Source organism: Papio anubis, chromosome 3 (assembly GCF_008728515.1).
Source record: "Papio anubis isolate 15944 chromosome 3, Panubis1.0, whole genome shotgun sequence".
Taxonomy (NCBI): domain Eukaryota; kingdom Metazoa; phylum Chordata; class Mammalia; order Primates; family Cercopithecidae; genus Papio; species Papio anubis.
The window spans coordinates 114,358,997-114,384,609 of record NC_044978.1 but is presented as its reverse complement, the minus strand read 5'-3'; the positions used below and the strand labels follow the sequence as shown (position 1 = coordinate 114,384,609).

Sequence of the window (25,613 nt, the reverse complement as noted above, 5' to 3'; positions counted from 1 at the left end):
GTGCAACCATAAAAAAGGATGAGTTCATGGGGACATGGATGAAGCTGGAAACCATCATTCTGAGCAAACTATCACAAGGACAAAAAACCCAAACACTACATGTTCTCACTCACCGGTGGGAATTGAACAATGAGATCACTTGGACACAGGGTGGGGAACATCACACATCAGGGCCTGTTGTGGGGTGGGGGGAGAGGGGAGGGATAGCATTAGGAGATATACCTGATGTAAATGACGAGTTAATGGGTGTAGCACACCAACGTGGCACATGTATACATATGTAACAAAACTGCACGTTGTGTACATGTACCCTAGAACTTAAAGTATATATATATAAAAAAGAAATATGGCTAGCTCAAAGTGAGATGTCAATGATAATATATATTGGATTTCAAAGATTTAGTAACAAAAATGAAGTAAAATAGATCATTAATTTAAAAATATTGAGTACATGTTAGAATGAATATTTTGGATTTATTATATTAATATATTATTAAAGTTAATTTTGTCTACTTCTGCCCAGGCATGGTGACTCACACCTGTAATCCCTGCACTTTGGGAGGCTGAGGTGGGTGGATCATCTGAAGTCAGGAGTTTGAGACCAGCCCGACCAACATGGTGAGACCCCCAACTCTACTAAAAATACAAAAATTAGCTGGGTGTGGTGGCACACGCCTGTAATCCCAGCAACTTGGGAGGCTGAGGCATGAGAGAGTCACTTGAACTTGGGAGGCGGAGGTCACAGTGAGCCAGATTGCGCCATTGTACTCCAGCCCGAGTGACAGAGTGAGACTCTGTCTCAAAAAAAATAAATAAATAAAAATATTTTTTCTACTTCTTTTTATCTATTTCACGTGGCAACTAGAAAATTTACAGACACATATGTGGTTCACATTATATTTCTTTTGGATAGCACTTCTCTAGACTTTGGTATCCATTACCTTGTCAAAGTTTTTCTGGCCAAAAGAGAGTAAATTAGAATTTAATTTTCCTAAAATATATTGTATGTCCCTTGTAAAATGCCCTCAGTATATACTACATGAGGTAGATACTTTATGGTCTAAGCAGAATTTGTCACCCAGAACAAGGCAGGTATTATTACAAACTTGGTGTCTTCTCATAAAGACATAAATAGGATTATTGAAAAAAAAAAAACCAAAACAAACCCCAAAATGCAGAGGAAAGAAGGGCAAGTAGAATGTTTAAAATTGGGTAAAGGTGGGGGAGGCAGAGATGTGTTTATTATGAAGCTAGTGAAGTTTAAGTTTAAACTTCAGGGACCTTCACTTATACTGGTCTCTTCCAAGATCCTAAGGTGATACTAGCATGGGTTCCCAGGATCCTATGTTTTGTAGCTTTTGAAAAAGTAACATATTTTAACCACAACAAGTTATGACCTCTCCTTCTACTCTGACTTTCCTTTTATCATACTTCATCTTGTGTCAAATGGCATTGGTTTGGTTACAGGTATTTTTGTGATCCACCTATGAAAGGTTAAATTGAGAACACATTTAGTTTGGGTTTAGTGGGGTATATTTATGTAGCTTGCAAATAGTTGTTTCTGGTCATTTTATTTTAAAAATAGCTTCCAGAAATACTCCTATTTCACTCATCCCCCAAAGTTCCAATGTGCCAAGTACAGGTATGGGAACACAGAGTGGAAGGCAAAAGTTGGTATCATACTGTGTCTTATGATGTTTGGTGGCAGAAGTATGTGGTTATGTGGTGAATGGAAGAGAAAAAGTCTATAAGGTTTGAAGCCCAGAAACTAACCTGTGGGAAATTCCACCAGTTATCAGACAGTAAAATTGGAAGCAGAATTTTCATCTTTCATTGATGCCTTATGTAACAGGAAGATCTCTTCTGTCAGGAATATATTTGATATTAAAGCACATAGAATTATACATTTACTGTAATTTTTTTTTTTGTTTTTGAGAATGGAATGAAACTGGTTTTATGAGAATTACTGTGTTTGTGAGGGTATATACCTGTAGATGTACAACAAGCAATGAGAGTATGCGTGAGTTACATACACGCATGAAACCATGTGGTTTTCAGTATATGTAACTACAAAGAGGATAAAAATAAATGGGTATAATACGGTTCAAAGTGTTTTTCAAAGTTTGATCTGAAGATCCTTGAAAGTCTCTGAGATCCTTTTGATGGTCATCAAGGTAAACTACTTTTATAATATCAAGATTTTATTTTCCTGTTTCATTCTTATTCTCTCGAATTACAGTATAAATTTTCAGCACAACATATGTGATATTGTGACAGATACAGTGAATGGAGAAGCAGGCACAAAAATCTTTATCTTTTATTAAATCAGACATGAAAGATATTCTAAGAATAAACCTACTATTCTCACTAAATCTTGTTCATTAAACTAAGTACCTCACCTTCTCATCAAAGTAAAAAAGTAGTTATTTTTCATTAAAAGTATGTTATTTATATTAATACATAATTTATGTATTTTGATATTTTAAAATGATTCATAACTAAATATTTTAAATTTCTACCACCAAAATGATTTTTAATGATTAGTCACCTGATGATTCCATTAGGTCCTTATTTGATCCTATTAATATTTGAAACTACCTGAATGACCTGAGTTGTAAAAGGCCATTTTCATTTTTAACAACAGTATCAATATTTCAGATTCTTAATTTGTTTTGTGTCCTGGAGGTTTTTAAGACAGAAAAATTTTCTACAGTGAGATCAGTGATAGATAAGAAATGTGAGGGGGCTTCAAAAATGAATGGAAAATGTGTATTATGAAAAATTATGCATGGATTAAAAAATATTTTAATATCAAAAGAAACTTGTACTAACTTCTCTGAACAGGATCTAGTTTGATGCACTAAGAAGCATAAAACATCAGTTTGAAAAGAACCCCTATCAGAGCAACTTGAATTTTGCTAAAATTGAAGTAAGAACAAACATCAAATTGATGGTGAAGTTTGGGTGGGAGACTTGGGAAGTCATCAGTGCTTTACCAAAGTTTATGGAGACAACACCTCAAAAATCAGCAATTTATAAATGGATAACTCATTTTAAGAAGGGACAAGATGATGCTGAAGAAGCAGTAGACTGTCCACATCAATTTGTGAGGAAAAAAATTCATCATGTTTGTGCCCTAATTGAGGAGCACTGATGATTATAGCAGAAACAATAGCCAACACCACAGACATTTCAGTTGGTTCAGCTTACACAATTCTGACTGCAAAAGTAAAGTTGAGCCAACTTTCCAGTCGATGGGTGTCAAAACTGTGGCCCAGATCAGTGCAGTCAAGAGCAGAGCTTTCGATGGAAATTATAAACAAGTGGGAGTAGGATCCTGAAGCATTTCTTTGAAGCATTGGAACAGGAGATGGACATGGCTTTACCAGCATGATCCTAAAGACAAAGCACAATCAATGCAATAACTACCAGGAGGTGGAAGTGGTCCAGTCAAAGCAAAAGTGGGCCAGTCAAGAGCAAAGGTAATGGCAACAGTTTTTTTGAGATGCTCAAAGCATTTTGCTTGTTGGCTTTCTGGAAGGCAGAGAATGAGAACATCTGCTTCTTATGAGAATGTGTTGAGAAAGTTAAGTTGGCTACCGCTTTAACAGAAAAATGCTTCTCACTGGAGAGGAGAGTCCTTCTCCACCACGGCAATGCTCCTGCTCATTCCTCTCATCAAACATGGGCCATTTTGTGAGTTTTGATAGGAAATCATTAGGCATCCACCTTATAGTCTTGATTTGGCTCCTTCTGCCTTATTTTTGTTTCCTAACCTTAAAACATCTTTAAGATCACCTATTTTTCTTCAGTTACTAATGTAAAAAATACTTCATTGACATGATTAAATTTCCAGGACCCTCAGTTCTTTGAGGATGGACTAAATGGCTGGTATCATTGCTTACCAAAGTGTCTTTCTTTTTTTTTTTTTTTTTGAGACTGAGTCTCATTCTGTCACCCAGGCTGCCTGGAGGGCAGAGGCACGATCTTGGCTCACTGCAACCTTCACCTCCTGGGCTCAAATGATCCTGTCACCTCAGCCTCCTGAAGAGCTGGGATTACAGGCTTGTGCTACCACGCCTGGCCAATTTTTATATTTTTAGTAGAGACAGGGTTTCACCATGTTGGCCAGACTGATCTCGAACTCCTGACTTCAAGTAATCCACCCAACTTGGCCTCCCAAAGTGCTGGGATTACAGGCATGAGACACTGTGCCTGCCAGAAGTGTCCTTTTTTTTTTTTTTAAAGTTAATTTTAATTTTATTTTTAAAAGTTGACAGACAGTAATAGTGCATGTTCATGGGGTACATAGTGGTGTTTTGATACATACAATGTATAAAGATCAGATCGGGATAACTAGCATATCCATCATCTCAAATGTTTATCATTTCTTTATGTTGGGAATGTTCAATAGTTACTTGAAACTATATATTATTGTTAACTACAGTCATTCTACAGTGGTATAGAACACTAGTGCTTATTCCCCCTAGCTAGTTGTAATTTTCAGTGTCTTGAACTTGATGGAGCTTATGTTGAGCAATGAAGCTTATATTTTTAATAATATATTTCTTTTTACTTTATAAATTTTATTCTATAAACCATTTATTTATTTTTGAAACAGAGTCTCACTCTGGAGTGCAGTGGTGCCATCTCAGCTCACTGCAACCTCTGCCTCCTGGTTTCAAGTGATTCTCATGCCTCAGCCTCTGGAGTAGCTGGGATTACAGGCATGCACCACCAGGTCTGGCTAATTTTTGTGTTTTTAGTAGAGGCGGGGTTTCACCATGTTGGCCAGGCTGGTTTTGAACTCCTGGCCTTGGCCTTCCAATGTGCTGGGATTACAGGTGTGAGTCACTGCAGCCAGCCGATAATCTACTTCTTTTAATTTCATTTTCCTATGAACTTTTTGAAGTTCCCTCATAGATCTGTCTTTTGAAGGTGGGAAAAGAGTGACTATGAAACGGGAGGAGGAAAAGAACATGTTCTCAGGCAGATATGTCTCAAGAGAGTACATAGGTGAGAGTTGAGGATGGAAATTAAACCCTTAAGACAACCTATGTGCATGTAGCCCTTAGAAAGTCTTCAGGTTCCCCCAGCAGTAGCATATCCCAGTTGGAAGACACCCTGGCTTTGATGGTTTAGATGGTAATCTCACACCTCGTATATTAATGCAATCATGTCAATATGTATGCAGGAGTTTAGGGAGGAAGGTATGGCGCTGGAATAACTGATAGCCTCGACTGGTTTGAAGAACATTGAAAGTAAACAAAATTGATTTCTATAGTGGAATTTGTAAAGCACCTTGTGTATTTGCTTTGATTACCATATTAACTTTGTGGGACATCTATGACAGGGAATTTTTTTTTTTTTTTTTTCTGAGAGAGGGTGTCACTCTGTCACCCATGATGGAGTGCGGTGGCATAATCTCAGCTCATTGAAGCCTTAACCTCCTGGGCTCAAATGATCCACCCACCTCAGCCTCCTGAATAGTTGGGACTCTAGGTGCGTGTCACCATGCCCAGTTAATTTTTGTATTTATTTATTTTTGTAGAGACAGGGTTTCACCATGCTTCCCAGGCTGGTCTCAAACTCCTGGGCTCAAGCGATCCACCTGCCTTGGCAACCCAAAGTGTTAGGATTACAGTGGTGAGTCACTGTGCCTGGACATGACCGGGATTTTTGCCTCCATTTTACAGATTAAAAAAAAGAGGCTCAAAAAATTAAAAAATTAATCAATTAGTTATTTTAAAGACAGAGTCTTGCTCTGTTGCCCAGGCTGGAGTGTAGTGGTGTGATCATAGCTCTTTGCTGCCTTGAACTCATGGGCTCAAATGATCCTCTTGCCTCAGGCTCTCAAGTAGCTGGGACTACAGGTGCATACCAGAGAACTTCTCAAACTTTTTTAGACATATGGTCTTCCTATTGTGTCCAAGCTAGTTTTAAACTCCTGGCCTCGAGAGATCTTTCTGCTTTAGCCTCCTGAGTAACTGAAAGAATATTTTTTTGATAGATGGTTATCCAGGAAGTCCTTTAATAGTACTTTTAATTATTATCACAAGTGGCAAAAAATTTTTGGAAGTTTGAATACTAATTTACTCTCATTTGGTCATGAACCTTGACAGTCTATAAGTAAGTTATTCAGCTTCTGCATATCTGAAACAAGGTGGCTAATAAATCATTAACCACTAGCAAATCTATAACCACCGGACACACTAAACATGGAATATCTTTCATGGTGCATATTTACATTTGTTGCGTACTGATGGAGTTGAGCCGTATATAGTGAGAAATATTATTAACCCTATCCATACCTTTCTTTTTTGGGGGCTCTACTGCAGTTTGTATTAATCTCCCTCACTATAGATGAACTGCAATGGTCTGTTATAAGTTTAAATCAGGTTAATTTCTACCTTTTAGGTGAATGGAGCAAGAGTATCACCTTGGTTTGTTTTAGTGATTATGATTACTTTTTTCAATGTCATTTTTCGCACTCAGGCATACCAAAATTAAACATTAAGTGCCATTATCATGAGTTCTGAATATAAACACTTGAGGATAGGCAGAATTCTATGATTTATAAGTCTTTTTTTGTACTGTATGTTTTAGATGTTGAAAAGTACTCTGCTTATTAAAAATTAAATTTGTGACTTTTATAAGAAAGCGAATGATGAGGTAGCTGTGAAGAGACCAGAATTTGTCTTCACATTGCTGGGTGTCCTCTTCTTGACTGCTGTGCTTCCTACTTCCAAAGAAAGTTCTAGACCTGGAGTATCATGTTAGTGTCCTGAGGAAATGTAGTTTCTGTAAGGGCCAACTTTCTTCCATCTCCAAAGAAGAAAAAGAGTCAGTTTTCCAAATATGTTTTAATATGCATATCATCCAGGCAGCATAATGTTATATTTCAAAGACAAATTTATCCATTTAATTATTGTTTTAAAAAGTTGGGATTCTCTACATAGAATATATTTTCTGAAATTTCAAGAATATTTTCAGGTAAATTAAGAATTAATTTCTTCTAAGACTACTCAGTGTGTCTCAATCTATTCCATAATATAATCAATGATAAAGATTCACATGTATCACCAAATTCAAGGCAGCTTAGTTGAAAAAATTTGAAACAGCTTACTGAATTCCTAGAAGAAAATAAAACACCTTTTAAATGTAGGTAAAAAGTATACTGAACTTAAATATTTTTTACTTGAGATCAAAGTTTCTTTTCCAGAATTAGGAGCATCCATATCAAATCATTCTTTAGTTATCTCTAAGGATATTTGGTTCTAGACATTTTCACATGTTAAACAATTAACTTTGCTTGTTGGTGCAAGAAAAGCTTATTTTTGTTACATTTCTTAAGTTCCATCTAAGAACGGCAGATGGGTTTATGGGTTTATCTGCTCTGGTAGCTATCACTAGTGGCTGCTTGCAGTATTACAGTAGGAAGGTTCTGAGGCTCCGTCAGTGAGTAAACAGGGTCATGATGAACTGAAGTGTGTCTGAGATAGGCCTCTATGTGTGTGTGTGTGTATTGGGGCGAAGAACACAGTCTGCTTCCAAATATTTTCAGTTCTGACCCAAAATGGAACATGTGTTATGCCAACAATTAAAAATCTTTCAGGCCAGGCATGGTGGCTCATGCCTGCAATCCCAGCACTTTGGGAGGCCGAGGTGGGCAGATTGCTTGAGGCCAGGAGTTCTAGACCAGCCTGGGCAACATGGCAAAACCCCATTTTTACAAATAATACAAAAATTAGCCAGTATGGTCAGGCACGGTGGCTCACGCCTATAATCCCAGCACTTTGGGTGGCCGAGGCGAGTGGGTCACTTGAGGTGAGGAGTTCGAGACCAGCCTGGCCAACATGGTGAAACCCTGTCTCTACTAAAAATACAAAAATTAGCCAGGTGTGGTGGTGTGCACCTGTAATCCTAGCTGCTCGGAGGCTGAGGCATGAGAATCGCTTGAACCTGGGAGACGGGGGTTGCAGTGAGCCAAGATCACACCACTGCACTCCAGCCTGGGCAACAGAGCAGCACCCTGTCTCAAAACAACCGAAAACACTCACACACATTCTTCCTTCAGTGTTAATACCAGAGGATTGGTGGCTGAGTAAAAATACTCCCTCGTTGCTGGAGTCAACTATGAGTGAGTAAAGGGGCTTCCTAATCTTACTAAGACCTGCATTTGTCAAGGCAAGACAAAGAACTCCTCTTTTCCATTCTGCAGATGACTTTTATAGCCAAGAAGTATGTTCCAAGCTAGGAGAATTTACCATTTGGTTATTCTGTGGTGGTTTCCTCGGTGGCATGCGTGCTCCTTTGGATGCCTGCAGGGGTGGTCACTGCAAAATCATCGTCTGTGCCACTGGGAGTTGGGAGGCGGCCGGCTGGGGTTCCCTGGATGGCAGGATTTACACCTGCTTGTCCTGCTGGAAGGCTTCCATCCTGGACATCTGGATTAGCCCCTGCCTGACTGGTGGGCAGGATGCCTCCCGGGAACAAGGAATGGATGATGAGGCTCGTGAAGATTTGTGGCTGGAATGAGGGAGGCAAACAGAAAACAAAGTTAAAAGCAACACATTTTAAAGCCTTTTCTTTTTTAAGGGGAGCAAGTTTGGGTAGCAATGGAAAGATGGAGAGAGTAAAGTCAGAGAAGACAGCAAAGACCTGGCATTCCTCAGGGTAAATACTGCCTCGCTCCAGCCTAGTCTGATTCAATACCGGGACTCTTTGCTATGCTCCATTTCCCTCAGAAATGGAGAGCCAGTATCAAGCCAGTCCTGGGAAAAGGAACAACAATTTTTTATTATCAGCTGAATCTGGAGGTAGAATTAAGGCAGAAAAATCCATACAATTATGATGGGCTTTATCTCTGGAATTAAACCTAACATGTAATCTTTCTTTTGCTCATAACATTTTTTTTTTCCAAAAAAATAAGAGATGAAAAATTAATGGAAAAATCTATTCAAGTAGATTAATCCTCATGACTTTCATCCCTTCAAGTTTTTCGTGATGTATTTTTCAAAGGCATTGGAATATTCAGTCAGAAACATTTATTCTGGCAATTCGGCTATTGTGTGTTCCTTGAGGATAGACAGATAATTCCTGTCTATTGGAGTTTTTTATTTTTAGAGAGATCCTGATCGAGCAGATCTGGAGCAGGACCTAGCAATCTGCCTTTTTAACCAGCTTTTGATGCCATCGTGATTTGCTGGGCAAGGAATGAAGTTTGGGAAACACTGTGTTACATTCAAGAGATATTGAAACCAGAATTAGACTTACGCTAGATGACAGATAGAAGCAGAGTATAGATGTTTTCAAACTGAGGGTTGTGATAGCCACAGTTTTGAAGTGAAAAAGGTGAGTGGCAGTCATCATTAAATAATAAAACAGGCAGTAGACTAGTAGTGCATTCTATATAGTAAACGTGAATGCTGTTTCATGAACGTGTGTGTGTGTGTGTGTGTGTGTGAAGCTGCATGAAAAATGTAGTTGCTATTGTGATTTGTATTAAAAATGTTTGAAAAACCATTAGTGTAGTAGATTAAAAAATGGCATTGGATCTGGATCCACTCTTTTCTTGTCATTGTTGCCTTTGAGGCGTAAATTACTTAAACTTTTAACCTCAGTTTCTTTATCTGTAAAGCTGGGTCAAAAATATCTGCTTTGTGCTTTGGGGAAGGTTGAAGGCAACATATGTAAAGGATCTGCTAAAGTCCTGGTTATAGAAGAACCTCAGTAGCTGGATATGGATGTTCATGTATCAGTGTTGGCAAAACAGACACTAGCCCCATTACTTGATGATTATTTAGGGACAATATAGAAAATATCTACATTTTCCATAATAGAAAAGCTATTGAATAACTGTTTCCAAATATTGCCTCAATTCTGTACCGTTGTCATGTTTAGATATCATGTTAATTCAAGTTGTTTTCTTTAGAAAAGAACCTATGGAGGAATGCATTGAAGTGTCTAGCAGTGGTGATATTAACTTTATTTAGGTACAGCCCTCCAATTATTTATGTGTGTAGAAAGAGTTCATCACTATCTGATGCTGGAAAAAGATATATTGTTCCATAAAAATTAAAAATCCAAGTCAAGGAATTTAATCTTTCCTGTAAAAAGTTAATATTTATATTATTCTACATTTGTATACATTTCAATAGTTTATAATCCTAGATTGCAATCCTTATGAAGTTAAAAAATGTGCATTGCCTTTCTGGATAGAACTGAATCTGATAGCAATAAATTGAAATGAAAGCTAAGTCAAATTAATAGAAAAATAGCTGGAGAAGTATGATAAAATCCCCAAACAAAGAGAGGATAATCTAATGTAAGGAACTATAAAAATGGTCAATTCATTGTAGTACACACCATATTCAGGATTTATGGTCAAGAGAGACTATATGAGGACAGAAAACATTGTGATAGAAGTGAAAATAATTTGAAATAGTATTAATTTTTTTTTTTTTACCAACTCCTCTGAGCTTAGGATAGTGCCCTAAAAGCAAAAAGATAAACACAAACTGTTAGACACATTTTAATATATTTGTAGTAATATATGTACAACATGACTGGGAAACTTAAAATACTTTCAAAGCTTATAGAGATTTTGCATTTCCAATAAAATGTTAAACTGCCTTATGATCTATATTACAAAACTCAAGTCAGTATATGATGGGAGACTGCTAACATTCATTCTTTGAGTAATACGACATCATCTCCATCCAAAAATTATATATTTTTCTATCATTAAGTGGATGTTCATTGAAGAAAACTTACGCAGAAAGCAAACTCTTGTGATTATCAGTGTCCATACAGTGCAAAGTACATTGAAAACCTCACAACTATCTAGTGAATTGAGGTGAGAATAAATATTTCACACCAAGGTGATTTAAAATCAAGACAATATTAAGCATAATTTTACCTGGGCTCCAAGTTGTGTGACAAAAATTGGTAACATCTGAAAAAATTAGAGAAAAATTCATTCAAAAGTTCTGGAACATGGCATAAATATTGATACTTTTTTTTTTTTTTAGATGGAGTCTCGCTCTATTGCCCAGGCTGGAGTGCAGTGGTATGGTCTCGGCTCACTGCAACCTCCGCATCCTGGGTTCAAGCGATGCCTCAGCCTCCTGAGTAGCTGGGATTACAGGCGCCTGCCACCATGCCTGGCTAATTTTTTGTATTTTTGCTAGAGACCGGGTTTCACCATGTTGGCCAGGCTGGTCTTGAACTCCTGACCTCGTGATCCGCCTGCCTCAGCCTCCCAAAGCTCTGGGATTACAGGTGTGAGCCACTGGGCCCAGCCATTGATAACTTCTTAAAAGGATACAGTATCTGTTAAACAGATATTTGTTACTAATGTATTATCTATAATCATAGATATAAATTCATAGATCTGGATGGGAGTTTGGAACTTTTCCAATTTGTAAAAAGAAGATCAGTCCCAGAGAGATTTAGAAACCAGTTCAAGGTAGCACATTGAGAAGATAGAAGTTAGTAAACTGGATGAACGAAAAAAATAGTTGGTCTCAAGAAATCTCCAAACTGAAAATTATTTCAAGTAACAATAACATTAAAATTTACAGATTTCTTTCATATGGCATCTCAGAAGACACATTAAAACATGTGATGGGTATTTTCAAATATGAGATTTCTTGAGGCAGAGATATTTAGTCTTGTAGTAGTTGCCTGGACATTTTGCTGCTAAAATAAGGCAATTATAGGGAATATTGCTCAGTAACCCGTGACACTGGCATAGCTCTTAGAACTAGGCAAGAAATAATTCAAGGGTCACTGATAACTAAATATTATAAATTTAGTTATAAAAAGATGAAAAAGATTTGAGTGAGGTGTTGGCATGCTCCAGTACTCTCTGCTACTCTGAGAACTGGCCTGAAGTTTGTCAAAGAAAGCTAAGGTTTTAAAAATTTATTCTTATTTCTATAGAAAATTCAAAGTGTCAGGAAAGTCATCAAAATGGGACTCTTAATTTCATAATTACCAAACCAGAAGATTTGAAAGTCTTATGAAATAGACTCTTAACTATTATTTCCCAAGACAGTTGGTGCAGGAATTATGGAACTATGGAATGTCAATAAGGAAAAATTACATACATTTATGAAAAAGGCTTACTCACAATCAGGTGCTTGTCTACTGACAAAAAAGGGGCAACAGAACAGGAACAAAAAACCCAGCTAGCCTTCACGTTGGCAATGGGAAAGTGGTTGGTACATTTTGGATTTAAGAGAAGATGAAATGGAATTTCTTCTTTAATGGGAAGTTGGAATGGAAAGAACAAAAAGATAAAAAGAGGAAAGCATAGATGTCTACGTAAAAACTGTAATGAAAGGTAATCTAATTGTTTACCAATATTATGATAAAGGAGACTTTTTTCTTAGTTGTTGGTAGAGAAATTATTTGAAATTGTAATAGCTAACACATTGCATATTTACTATGCGGTAGGCATTGTTTTGAGTGTTTTCCATATATTTACTACTTGATCTTTGCAATAGCTGTAGAGGAAGGTTCTATTGTAATGCCCATTTTAAATTTTGAGCAAATTGAGCCACAGAGTGGTTAAGTAACTTGGCCAACATCATGTAAGTAGTAAGTGTAGAGCTGACATTTAACCAGAAATCGTGTGGTTCTAGAGTTCACCAACATGGTTCAACTTTCTTTGATAAATGTGAGCCACCAGTAGGTGTCCGGGTTGTGGCAGAGATAATAAGACACTCTGCACAGGGAAAGGCAGGGTAGGAGGGACTAGAGCTGCCCAGGGGAAGGTCAGGTATGGGCACCCTTGGTGGTAGCATGGCCTAGAGACATTGAAGAATTCCCACAGCAAATGGGGACTGATTTACAATATTGCATAGAGAGTGTACAACGTGAAACTATACTGAAACTTTTGTAGCATCTCCAGGCTCCACTAATGCCTTGACTTAGGAGGATACTCTCTGGGGAACGTGAAGATGTATTAACTCTACCTTCAAGGTAGGCAATCAGTATGTAGATTATACTATGATCACCCATTACAGAGAGTCTCTTTTTGTTTGCATCTTAAATCTTTTTCAGAGGGTCACTTTTATAATCCAAATTTTTATTATCAAGATACTTTTTGTGTCTTTGGCCCCAGAAATTCTATTCCTAAGAGTTGGTCCAAGGAAATAGTCACTGGAATACTCATAGACTTAGTCACAAGGATGCTTACTGTAGCGTTGTTTATAGAAGCAAAGACTTTGGAAAAATCCCCAAATTTTCATAATAAGTAATTTAGTATACCATGGAATACTAAGAGGTCATTAAAAACAACATTGTAAGTGAATATTTTAAAACATGAAAGCTGTTGAAAATATATTTGTGGAAAAAAGCATGTTACAAAACATTAAATATAGCAAAAACATTTTCTTTAAAAATATACATATAGAAAAAAGACTGGAAGGACATACTCTAGAATGTTGACGGTGTTTGATTATGGCTAATGAGATTCCAAGTGTATTTTATTTTAGTTTTTGCTTATATGTAAATTTTAGAAAATTTACATTTCCTAAATTCTTTATAATTAACATATATTGCTTACACAATAATAAATGCTTCTACAAAAAATTAGACCATTATGTTGAATAGTGGGGACTGAGGTCACATGTTGGGGGAGAATAAGTTATCTACAAACAACTTAGTCTTACTGTGAAAGGATTATTGTATTTTCCTCCAGAGGCATTCTTTTCTTTTTCTTTTTTTTTGAGACAGAATTCCCCTCCATCACCCAGGATGGAGTGCAGTGACACAGTCGTTGCTCACTGCAACCTTGACCGCCTTTGCTCAAGCAATCCTCCCACCTCAGCCTCCCGAGTAACTGGGACTATAGATGTGCCCCACTGCGCCCAGCTATTTATTTTATTTTATTTTTTGTAGAGATAAGTCTCACTATGTTGTCCTGGCTGGTCTCAAATGCCTGGGTTCAAGTGATCCTACTGCCTTGGCCTTCCAAAGTGCTGGGATTACAGCATGGGCCACTGCACCCAGGCCCTCTGGAGCCTATTACGCTATTTAGAAAAGTTTCAAGAAGGTAAAAATTTGGAATTTGTTCAATGTTAAAATGCAAGCACTTCAAAAACAGGTGATGCCTTAAGTTTATATCTTAGTGTAAGAGGATTTTCAGGGTTTTTTTTTTTTTTTTTGAAAGCAAGTGATAGTGGGAGGTGGTAAATGGTAAATACTCAAAAGTCCTTGGGGACTTTCAAGGGGGAATTAAAAAAAGGGCACAAAAATGGGAAGATTAGATTTGCTGAAGATAAACTTTTTCCAGCTCTTAATTTTTCTTTGAGATGATCTTGGTCACCCAGAAAGTCTTCAAGAGAAAACAATATGCTAGAAAAAATCCTAGGATCTCTCAACTTCCCCCCATATATTTTTCACTTTTCAATCTTCCCCAACTTTTCAAGGTTTCCTGTTTTCCATTAAAATTATATTCTAGAGAGGTTGTGGTGTAGCATGGTCAGTTCTCTGGGTAAGTTTTCATGAATTTTCATTAAGAACCAGATTGTCAAATACTGTTCTATGTTCAGTAGAACATTCGTCAGCTAATAATCCGGGCAAAATTTTCAAGAAGCTTTAAAAAATTCTGTTTCTACTGTAGGCTTTCACCTGAGAGAAAATGCTCTCTAATGTTGAAACTAAAGTCCAGCTGTTCAACTTACATGTGGTTGCAGTTGCTGTTGTAAATTCAACACTCCCAGGGTCAATGGGTGGGCCTGGGTACCAGGTGTCATTCCTGCAGCAGGATTTAACTGTAGGGCAAGGAAGAAGACTTTCATTGTATTTTTTTTTTTTTCAGTTTGGATATTTAGGAAACTAAAATGTTTTTACTAAACGTAAAATATATTTAAAGGAAGGATTTGCTATATAAATACATAGTATTCTATTGCATGTATACTTAGACACAAAGATGAAATTTAAAGACTTATTTAGTCTGCTGGTACAACCACAGGGGCTATTGCTAACTTTTCCCCTGTTAAGTTTTTCTTTGGCATTTAACCTCTTCTGTTTGAGAATTACTTAGTTGATTTATTTGTATCCTTGCTTTCCCTTTTTGGCTGCAAGAGTAATTGTTCCTGAAAATTTTCTGATAGCTGTTTTACAATTAAGAAATTAACTCCTCTAGGTTATGCGTGAAAATTATGAGGTTCAGAATACATATTTTGTCTGGAACATGAACTATATTTAAATTTGACCACTAAAAAGTCCACTTTAAGTCAGGAAAGAAACTTATTTTTCTTCCCAAACAGATTATACAGATATTCTGTGAGAAGACTGAAGATCTGTACAGATATTCTATAAGAAGACACTGAAGATTTTTCTATCTCTTTCAGTTTGCTCCTGTCATTGGGGGTGATAATAGCAGTGATAGTGTTTATGTGGATGTGGGGATGCTGTAGGGGCATTAAGGAAGGTATGGTGGAGGAATTGAAAGAGGAGGAGAAGAGGATAGAGAAACTGGGGAAGGAAAGAATTAGATCCATTTGTTTAGAGACTCTCTTGCTAAGAAAAACTTAATGATGTCCAACTCTCTTGGACTCTTCTCTCCTCTCTTTCAACTTATCTAGGTGAATACGTATGTGTGTGTTTTCATTTGTGGATATACACATCCATATCCATGCTACCCCCACCATAACATTAGGCATTATATTTATTTCACAATGGGTATTAAAATGATATAAAAGATCACTTACCAGATGCAGATCTGGCCCCAGTGTGAGCATCTGTGTTAATGGTATCAGACTTAAAGAAGGAAAGACCTGCAGGGGATTAAAAGTGATGTGTGAGACAAGAGGTTGCCTGCTTCCCTTACTCTGTCAGTGATGGATAACCTCATGTAATTGACACTCCTGTCAGAAGTGGATTTATCATGAAAGTAAATAAAGATGAAGCCTCGGGGCCTTTTAGTAGCATTGCCCTGTTTGTGGCCCCGGGAGGTCCCCTAGCTATGTCTCAAGCTTACGGTACTTATCAGCTTCAGAAAATTTGTGATTTACTCTTATTTCTTATCACATTATAAATATTTATTTCAGTACTTAATTTTACATATCTAATTTTGTATTCTTTTTCTTAAAGAGGGTTCCCAAATTGTATAAGATTCAGTCTCCTTAAGAAGGGGGAATAGTTCTTGACTTGAGTGTTCTGTTGACTAAGGAGAAGACTTTAGACTCTAGTGTTATCTGATTGTACTACTTCACAAAATGTAGAAGTAGGTAAGCCACGGTCCTTCATGGTAGAGGAAGAGTTGAAGTGGGAGGGAGCGTAGTTGCCGAAAGATATTGCAGTTTTCAAAAGTATTTACGCTTTGAAGAAACAGATTAAATAGCAACACATCAACACATCAACGACAATGAAACTTTACAAAACCAGGAGGAAGTCTGCAGTTATTTTTTATAGATCACCTCTGATTCCCTGCTATTGCTAGCAAATACTGCATATGATAATGCCATGGTACCTCAAGGCCATAGATGACCAAGCTTTGCAAATAGACATAGTTATTCCTTTTCAAAGTTGACTAGATTTCACTGCTAAACCAAATTATTATTTAGATAAAAGGAAAAAGAATTACAGTGCTTTACTTTTCCTATGCAAATTTTTCAGAAAATTATATCAGTTCTTTTCCCCACTCCCAAATGAAAAGCCTCTCTCTCTTGTTCAGTCTTGTACAGTCTTCATGTAAATTTTGATTTGAAACCTACCAGTCTTAATGTGTTTTCTTTACCGGTTTGTACACGTTCCCTATTGTAGGACTCTTACCTGATTTGACTGCTGTTGGTTTGGTAGTGTTCCCTGATCCGGAGCCAGTTTTGTGGGAGGGAGTCCCAAAGCAGGTTTGAGCTGCTTTTGTGAAAACAAATACATATTTGATGAGGCAGGAATGTGTTTAAGATTTTGTATCCATTTATATCCAGGTTGCCCCCAATGCAAAAATGTCTATATTAAGGCTTTGAGTATTTTAGAATTCCCTGAAACATTATGTGCATGGTAATTGTAGAGTGGAAAAATGTAATTGTAGAGTGGAAAAATGCCAGCCCAGGAGGGGTGGGATGGTGTGGGGGCACAGGGGCTGGGATGCACCTGAGCACCTGGGATATCTTGTGGTGGTTCCTGGCTCCCATTTCTTTTTTTGTACCTGCCTTTATCTTTTGCCAGGACATGAATATATAATCTGTACGTTAGCTCTGTGCACATTTGCTTTTTCTCAGGGCTTGAGGTAAGCTGCCGTCATTCTTACTACCTTTTCATGAAGCTTCCCACTTTTGCCATGCCTGCCACATCACTCTTGTAACAGAAGTTCAGTTTTCTTTCTGGCCTGGATATTTTATTAGTGTATTAAAAATCACTGAATTTTAGCTATGAAAATATTCCTCCTATACATTTGGTCTAGTTACATTATTTTGTTTAATAGATGAGGCAACTGATGCTTACGGTAAACTGCCCAAGGTGTCATAGTGAGCAGCAGAGCCAGTGGTAGATCCCTGTAAGTGCTCTTAGTCTCCAAATAAAAATGCTTCTCTTTTGGCAGGTTGACCAAATCTGCTTTTGCTCCTGGAGGCATCCTGGAAGGCACAGGGGTGGGGTCCTCTGGCTCTGCAGCAGACCTTGAGTCATCTAAGGTTACTCTGGAGCAGTTCTGGTTTCACATTGGAGTTTCCCCTTAGTGATGAGGCAAGGTTGGGGCTGGGCACCGTGGCTCACACCTGTAATCCCAGCACTTTGGAAGGCCAAGGCAGGAGGATCACTTGAGGTTAGGAGTTTAGAACCAGCCTGGCTAATATGGTGAAACCCTGTCTTTACTAAAAATACAAAAAGCTGCTTGGGAGGTTGAGGCAGGAGAATCGCTTGAACCCAGGAGCAGGAGGTTACAGAGCGAGACTATGTCTCAAAAAAAAAAAGAAAAAAAAAAAAAGAAAAAAAAGGAGAGGTTGGTATTACCTGTTCTAGGAGGTCCCTTTCAGCTTTAAGATTATGTATATATTTCATAAGTAAGTCTTTTCATCTCCCACAATCTATTGTTAGCATAGCAGCCAGAGTGACCCTGTGAAAATGATAGTCTAATCTTGTCACTCCTCTGCTCAGTCCCTGCAATGACTACCATTTTTTTTCTTTTCTTTCTTTGCTTTTTTTTTTTTTTTTTTGAGATGGAGTCTTGTTCTGTCATCCAGGCTGGCGTGCAGTGGCGTGACCTCAGCTCACTGTAACCTCCACGTCCTGAGTTCAAATGATTCTCCTGCCTCAGCCTCCTGAGTAGCTGGGATTACCAGTGCACACCACCACATCCAGCTCATTTTTGTATTTTTCGTAGAGATGGGGTTTCACCATATTGGTCAGGCTGGTCTTGAACTTCTGACCTCAAGTTATTTGCCCACCTTGGCCTCCCAAAGTGTTGGGATTACAGGCATGAGCCACCGTGCCTGGCCAACGACTGTCAATTTCACTCAGAGTAAAAGCCAGAGACCCCACAGTGGTCTACAGGGTCTTCATGATCCGGGCCCCCAGTAGCTCTCTGATCTTTCCCACCTCATTTCCTTTCCCTCACTCTGCTCTGGCCATCCAGCCTTTTTGCTGTTTCTGGGACAGGTAAAGTCCATTCCTGCTTTAGAATTTCGCCTCCACCTGTTCCCTCTGTCTGGAATGTTCTTTCCCTAGACATTAGCTTCACTCTCTCACCTGCTTCTTTATTGAGGCCAAACCTGACTGCTGTCCTGAATATGCAGCCTGCCCCTTCTCCACTGTGCACCACCAGCCTGCTCCATCTCACCCTGCTCTGGGGTCTTTTTTATGTAGTGCCCACCACCTCCTATCCTGCCATGTGACCTACTGATTTAGACTGCTCACCATTTATCATTTGTTTCCTTGCTAAAATACAGACTTCACAAGGGTGGCAACACTGTGGTTTATTCAGTGATCTATCTCAAGAAGATAAATCCATGTCTGGTGTATAGTAAGCACTCAACAAGTATTTGTTGGAGGAATAAAATCTTGTTTTCTTCTAGGGCCTTCACTTTCTGTGACTTTGATTTGTCTTATATTTGTTTTTTCTAACATTATATTTTCCATCTGGTACTTTTCCTCAAACTTTTGATCTACTGAAAATAATTGCTAGGCTGTGGTATGTGTCCACATTTGCAAATGGATTCACTCTTTATAACTTTATGCTAACTCAGTAAATTCATTTACAAATAGTAAAAAATACCTTGTCTATGTGTCCTGATGTTTCATTTGGTATTGTTTCTAGACCGAAGAGACGTTTCAGTGTCGCCTCCCTGCTGCCCTGCCCCACTAACTCTCTAGCTGCTCTCATTGTCTATTAGCAATTTGCCGTCGCCTACACAGCAGGCCTGCTCCACCCCAGCCCACTTCACATGAGAGTTGCACTCCTGGAAAGTTTTGCTTACTTTGAGTTTTCACCAATTATGTGGTAATTTAAATATACTAAAGAAACTGTATTTTGAAGAATCTTTTGGTAACTGTATTTGGCGAAGTGAAAGAACCATTTGTTCTATAAAAAAATTAACTTCATACTTTACCTTGTTTAGGAAATTAAACTTTTACAGACAACTTCTTTCAAGGGGGACACACACACACACACACACACACACGCACACACACACACGTATATATTTGGGATAAAGTAAGAAGGAGGTTGGCTACTGTATCTTGTTTCATCCTTCCCCTGTGTAATCCTACCCTGTTCATTTCCTTCACATAACTCATCACAGTTATTATTTATAATTTAACATTTCTTTAAAAATCATTTGAGTAAAAAATAAAAAATTGGCAAGAGATACTGGTAAAAATAAAAAAGTTAAAAAAATAAAAAAATTGGTTAATGTCTACAATCCTTGTGAACACCATGAAGGATCATGCCTTTTTTTTCCTTCTCACTATTGTTTCTTCAGCACCTAGCACAATGTCTGGCATATATAAAGTTTTTAATAAATATTTGTTGATTGTATGAATGGATGCCGAAGTTTTGAGTAAGCTTGAGGCCCAACTAAGTATGCTTTCTTTTATTCTGTTATTTTATAGCAAGTATATTGTAATTTTTTTCTTAATGGTCTTGAACCATCTTGAACAGTCAAAGAGAAGTCCACCTAGAGATCCAAACCATTCTTCTCTATGTGTACAAAATAATGGAGCAAATGTTGGAGTTCTAGTGCTTTTTTATTTTTTCCTGTTATATGTGAATACTATTTATGATGAAATGTTCTAAGTCAAAAATTTTGATCATTTTAATCATATGCCTTTGGTATCATATGTTTTCGTGGTCTTTTTTTAGAATTTATACAATGTAGATATTTAGTGTTTCCAAGTAGACAAATTAGAAAATATAGTCTTTGTTCATGAGCAAATAACTAGTTGCCAAGAAAAAATTTCTTTTTGGAAAATAAAATAATCATCCACTTAAGGCATTCATTTGTCTCCTAATTTCTAGCCTATTGCTCTGCCAAAATAATTGACCTTTTACCACGATGGAGTGGATGCATTTAAAAAATACAAGTACATTGAAATATGTACCAACAACTTATTAGCTTGTCATTTTCTTTTTTTTTTTTTGAGACGGAGTCTCGCTCTGTCGCCCAGGCTGGAGTGCAGTGGCCGGATCTCAGCTCACTGCAAGCTCCGCCTCCCGGGTTCACGCCATTCTCCTGCCTCAGCCTCCAGAGTAGCTGGGACTACAGGCGCCCGCCACCTCGCCCGGCTAGTTTTTTGTATTTTTTAGTAGAGACGGGGTTTCACCGGGTTAGCCAGGATGGTCTCGATCTCCTGACCTTGTGATCCGCCCGTCTCGGCCTCCCAAAGTGCAGGGATTACAGGCTTGAGCCACCGCGCCCGGCCAGCTTGTCATTTTCTGCCTTGCAAAATAAACACTGGACACTGTCAGGGAATGAGTCACAAAACAGAGCAGTTTTGATGGAGGGCAGGAGAGAGGTAGGTCTGCAACTAGAGATGCTGTTGAAGCTGGTTGGCATATAAAACAAACATAACATACTTACTGGTAATGACTGAGTTGATCCTAGAAGGCAAAACAGTAGAAGCATAGTCTTCATGTTTCAAATTGCTGCCTACAATAATAAAACAGTGTTACTCTTCCACTGTATTTTTTTCCTTTTAAGAGAAAATGATACTTTAAAAACGAATGTTCTACTTGAAACATGGTCAATTAATGTTACCTTTGTGTCCAGGAAGCAAAATGTATAATACTTAAGGTCCAGTTGATTTCTCAAGTTTACTCTGGTGAAAAATTTTACCCTTCAATGATGTATGTGTTTGTAGAAGAAATTTAAACTCAGTTCCAGGAGACTGGAAACTGAGAGACCAATCAGGATTTAGCTGTCTGTTAAATCATTTGGTTTTCTTCATTTCCCAACACTTCATTAGGTGGGTTATTAGCTGCAGACATGATATTACCCAATGTCTACCATTTGAATAGAAGGTGTTTCAGGGAGACATACCTTATGTAATTAAAAAAAGATGCAGACAATAAAATAATTTAAATGCTTCTTCACCTCCCTCTTCTTCCCAAATGATTTCTCAGATGTACGTGTTTTATCATGTAAGTATGAACACATAAATCAAACATCAAAATATAGGGTTCTGTGCATAGTTAAAAAATGAAGTCTATTATGTAGATTGCTCTGGAACTTATGTTTCCTTACCAAATAATGGACAACTTTGTGTGTTAGTACATACAGGTTTATTTTATTTAATGGGTACACAACATTATATCATATCACATTTCTTTTTGATGGACATTTAATCCATTTCCATTTTATTTGGTAATTACAAAGGTGTCACAAGCATCATTCTTATAGAACCTTTTTTTCCACACATGTGGGAGTGTTTTTGTAGGTGTTATTCTTAGAAGTAATGTATCAAAGGATATGTACATTTTACGTTTCAATAGATACGGCCAAATGGTGAATGGCTTGCTTTATATTAAACAGGGAAAGTGATACTATTACCTAAACAAAACACAGGGAATCAACTGAGATTTCTTTTACAAGAAGAACAGTTAAGTGCTACTTAACATTTTACCATGAAGCCTTGGGCTTCACCTGGAATTTTTGAGATATGCCACAGAGGGAGGCGGGAGTCTGTTTATCAATTTCTGAGACCATATCAATGATGAGCCTGTGTTGCACCAGGATTTGGGATTTGATCTTTAAAAAACAAAAAAGTAAACCTATAGAGTGTCTATTAATGGAAAATTAACTGAGATGATACATGTTTTTCGAAGCTTCTCTCTAACTGTTCGATTTATCTATATAATCAATGTTTGTTACTCTGATACTCTGCTAGGAATGGGGAACACTACGTAGGAGGAGAAACACAAGATCAACAAGTACGTGCAAATATAGGAGTATTCACAGGTGTGAGAAAGAGTGTGGTGAATTTTGTTGGGGACAAAGGACAGGAAAAGCTTAAAAGAGGAGATCATCCTTGAGTTGGGATTTGAAGAAAAAAAAATTATTAAGAACACAAGGAGAGCACCCAGGTTGATCAAAGGTCTAGATTTGAAGTAGTGACATTGTTTTCTGTCACTGGAACAAGATGGGGTGAGGATAGCAGTGGAAGACAGGGTTGGAGATGACATCTAATTTTAACTATCTATAGCTTTTTTTGTTTGTTTCTATCACTGATTTTGGCACTTGGTCAGATATTACTTTATATGGCTTTTTTATTATTTCCTGACTTTTTGTTTCTCTTGAACTAGATGGAGAGTTCCTAGGGCCCCATCTTATATTTCTTCAGTCTTTCGTGTTTATAATATTTTAAAAGCATCACATGGTCATTCAGTGTTGATGAATAAGTGGTAAAGGCATATAATATGGGGAAACAGAGTAAGATTGAGTTAAGGGAAAATTTTAGAGAAGAGATTGGGCTTTAGGTGGATTTGGAGAATAAGTATAATCCATGAGACAGACTAGCATGTGAAAGCGATTGATAATGAGAGGAGCAATGAAACACGGTGCTGAAGGATGTGGAAGGAAAGCAAATTAATGTTCTCATGGGCTTTCACAGGCAAATTCATTGTTTCTTTTATTCAATCAATTCGTTTTTCCAGCCCTCATTTAACATAGATTCACTCTTTGTTCACCAACATTGTGTCAGTCTCTGGGATAAAATAATTAATGGAAGGGACAAAAACTCTGCCCTCAAAGAGCTTAGGTTTTGTTGGGGGAAACATTAAATATTCAAGGAGGTCATTGCAAGAGAGGGACTCCGTGACACTGGGCATCTGCTTTCTTTGGGCATTATTTTCAGTGAATGTAGAGGGTTGGGAGCGTCCTATATCTATATGTTTTTTGGGTGGAGGTAGAGTTGAATTTTATGTCACTGTTGTTCTTGGCTTAGGTGAGGAGACCTGTGTTATAGTGCTAGTCTAGAGTATGGCTCTACTCAATAGCTCATTTGAACTGAATAATTCTTTGTGACTGGGCATCAGGTGATTTAGGAACCTCACAATGAGTCAACTGCTTGTTGCAGACATGACTCCAACCATCAGCTGGAATCGGACATGCCCTAGCCAGGAAACTGAGCAGTCAGTGGGATTAGATCAAAATAAACAAGCAAAATTAAGAAGACTGAGTAATTTCTTAGACAAGAAATTTTAAGTCTGAAAGCAGATAACTTGCAATAATGTAATTACGGAGTTGAGAGTCCAGAAATACATATTGTAAAAGGAAAAAAATTCTTAAATCATTCCAAGACAAGGAGACATCAGCAAAAAGAGTGAGATAATTTATGTTTCCAAAATGACATAGAACATCAGAATTCAGTCAAGTGTTTTATGAACTATAGGACACATCTTTTAGCCCTTTAGGTCTAGGCATTCCTTAATCTTATTAGCTTTAGTTGTAAGTTTCTTTGGGTTATGGACCCTTTTGAGAAGCTGAATGCACATATCATCTCCTCAGAAAAATGCCTATGTGCTCATGAATATAATGATTATGAAATAACCTCAGGGATTTCATGGATCTCCTGAGAGCCCAACTATAAAGAAACAGGTTAAAAATCTCTGGGTTAGGGGAGTCTTGGTGGAATTCCTTAGTGATTTGTATCATCCCTGAGCTTTCTAGGATTTCTCAAGGCAAGAAACATACCCCCTTTCCAACTCCATCACACTCAATGGATGTAGGAAGATCTAGGATTACCCAGACCTGAGACACTCTTTATGAATCTCAGTCTAAGAGCATCTTTTTGGCAGTGAAAGGATAAAACAGACTGAACATTTTCTATATTTCCTTACACCACTTGGTAACTCACCACAACGTCAAAAGGATTCAGTACACAAGATTATTATTAATTATAGTAATAGCTTGATTGAACAGAAGCCTCCACTGTACTGGACAAGGTATTGTACAAGGTGCTAGGGTACAAAAGTGAATAAGATGAAGCCCTTATTTATGTTCTTGTGGAAAATGCAGCAAGTATTGTATCACGGTATAATGTGGTAGAGGCAAAGCGGATGTATGCACAAAAGGTCAGAAAAGAGCCACGTTGCATTTGGATCTTATTTTTCTGCATTCGTTCATGTTATTTCCTCTGCCTGGACTCCTCTTTTTCATCCCTGACTGTCAATGTTTTACTCACCCTTAAAGATCCTTCTTAACGCTACCACCTTCATGAAGTCTTTCTTTTTGTTCCCCTCATTTGGAGTTAGCCTTTTCTTTCTCTGAGATGCTTTTGGAATTCATGACTTTCTTATTTTTTTTTATTCTACCTCACCTGATGCCATTGTTATTTGATTACTGTTTTGGGATATTAAATTTCAAGGAAGATTATATGTTTTGATATTTGCTTTAGTTCTCAGCTTGTGTGTTGATAGAACAATAAATATACATTTACAAAATTATTTAAGATTGTCAACCAGTTCTTATGACCCCAGAGGAATCTAGGACTTATGCTTGGAGGCCAGAAGTAGAGCCAGTTCTCTATGGAGAAGTTTAGTAGGTGCCCGAAAAACAGCCACTGAATTAAATGTATCTAAAATTCTACTAAATAGATCAAACCATATACGTTTTTACTAATCTTTTAAAGTTTTGCTCAGAAGGAGTATCAGGAAACTATGTTCAGACTTCTCGGCAGATTGAATTGACCTTTGTCATAAGTGATAAAATTCAGTGTACAGTGTCATTACAAATGTGGATATATTATACCGAATTTACTCATGAAACAGGGTTAAGCTTGAAAGAGTCTGGCAACTTTGTATTCTTTCTATGTAGACATATTTCTTTCTTCTTTGTTTCTTTTTTTTTTTTTGAGACAGTATCTCCCTCTGTCTCCCAGGGTGGGGTGCAGTGGCGCTATCCTGGTTCACTGCAGCCTTGACTTCCCCAGCTCAGGTGATTCTCCCACCTCAGCCTCCCAAGTAGCTGGACTACAGGTGTGCACCACCACATCTGGCTAATTTTCTGTAGAGATAGATTTCATGATGTTGAACTTCTGGGTTTAAGCAATCCTCCTGCCTCAGCCTCCCAAAGTGTTGGGATTATAGGCATGAGCCACTGCACCTGGCCTATGTAGAAATATTGCAACTCAACACTAGAATTACACACTCATGGAATTAA

General features: G+C 37.7%; 1 protein-coding gene across 1 annotated transcript; it reads right to left on the bottom strand.

Annotated features, from left to right (window-relative positions):
- Positions 1-7,964: 7,964 nt before the first annotated feature.
- Positions 7,965-25,299, bottom strand: AMTN (amelotin). The gene is made up of 7 exons (XM_021938563.2): positions 21,036-25,299; positions 16,792-16,875; positions 15,729-15,794; positions 14,697-14,786; positions 10,922-10,957; positions 10,469-10,495; positions 7,965-8,529 (listed from the first exon to the last, which is right to left on the bottom strand). The coding sequence occupies exons 1-7, from the start codon at positions 21,087-21,089 to the stop codon at positions 8,275-8,277; spliced, it is 612 nt and encodes a 203-aa protein (XP_021794255.1). The 5' UTR covers positions 21,090-25,299; the 3' UTR covers positions 7,965-8,274.
- Between the last annotated feature and the right edge of the window lie 314 nt (positions 25,300-25,613).

Coding starts and splice junctions, on each gene's coding strand:
- AMTN (XM_021938563.2), bottom strand. CDS start 21,089: ATGAAGACTATGCTTCTACTGTTTTGCCTTCTAGGATCAACTCAGTCA. Junction 16,876..21,035: donor GATCAACTCAGTCATTACCA/GTAAGTATGTTA, acceptor TTTTCACAAAAG/CAGCTCAAACCTGCTTTGGG. Junction 15,795..16,791: donor ACCAACAGCAGTCAAATCAG/GTAAGAGTCCTA, acceptor AATCCCCTGCAG/GTCTTTCCTTCTTTAAGTCT.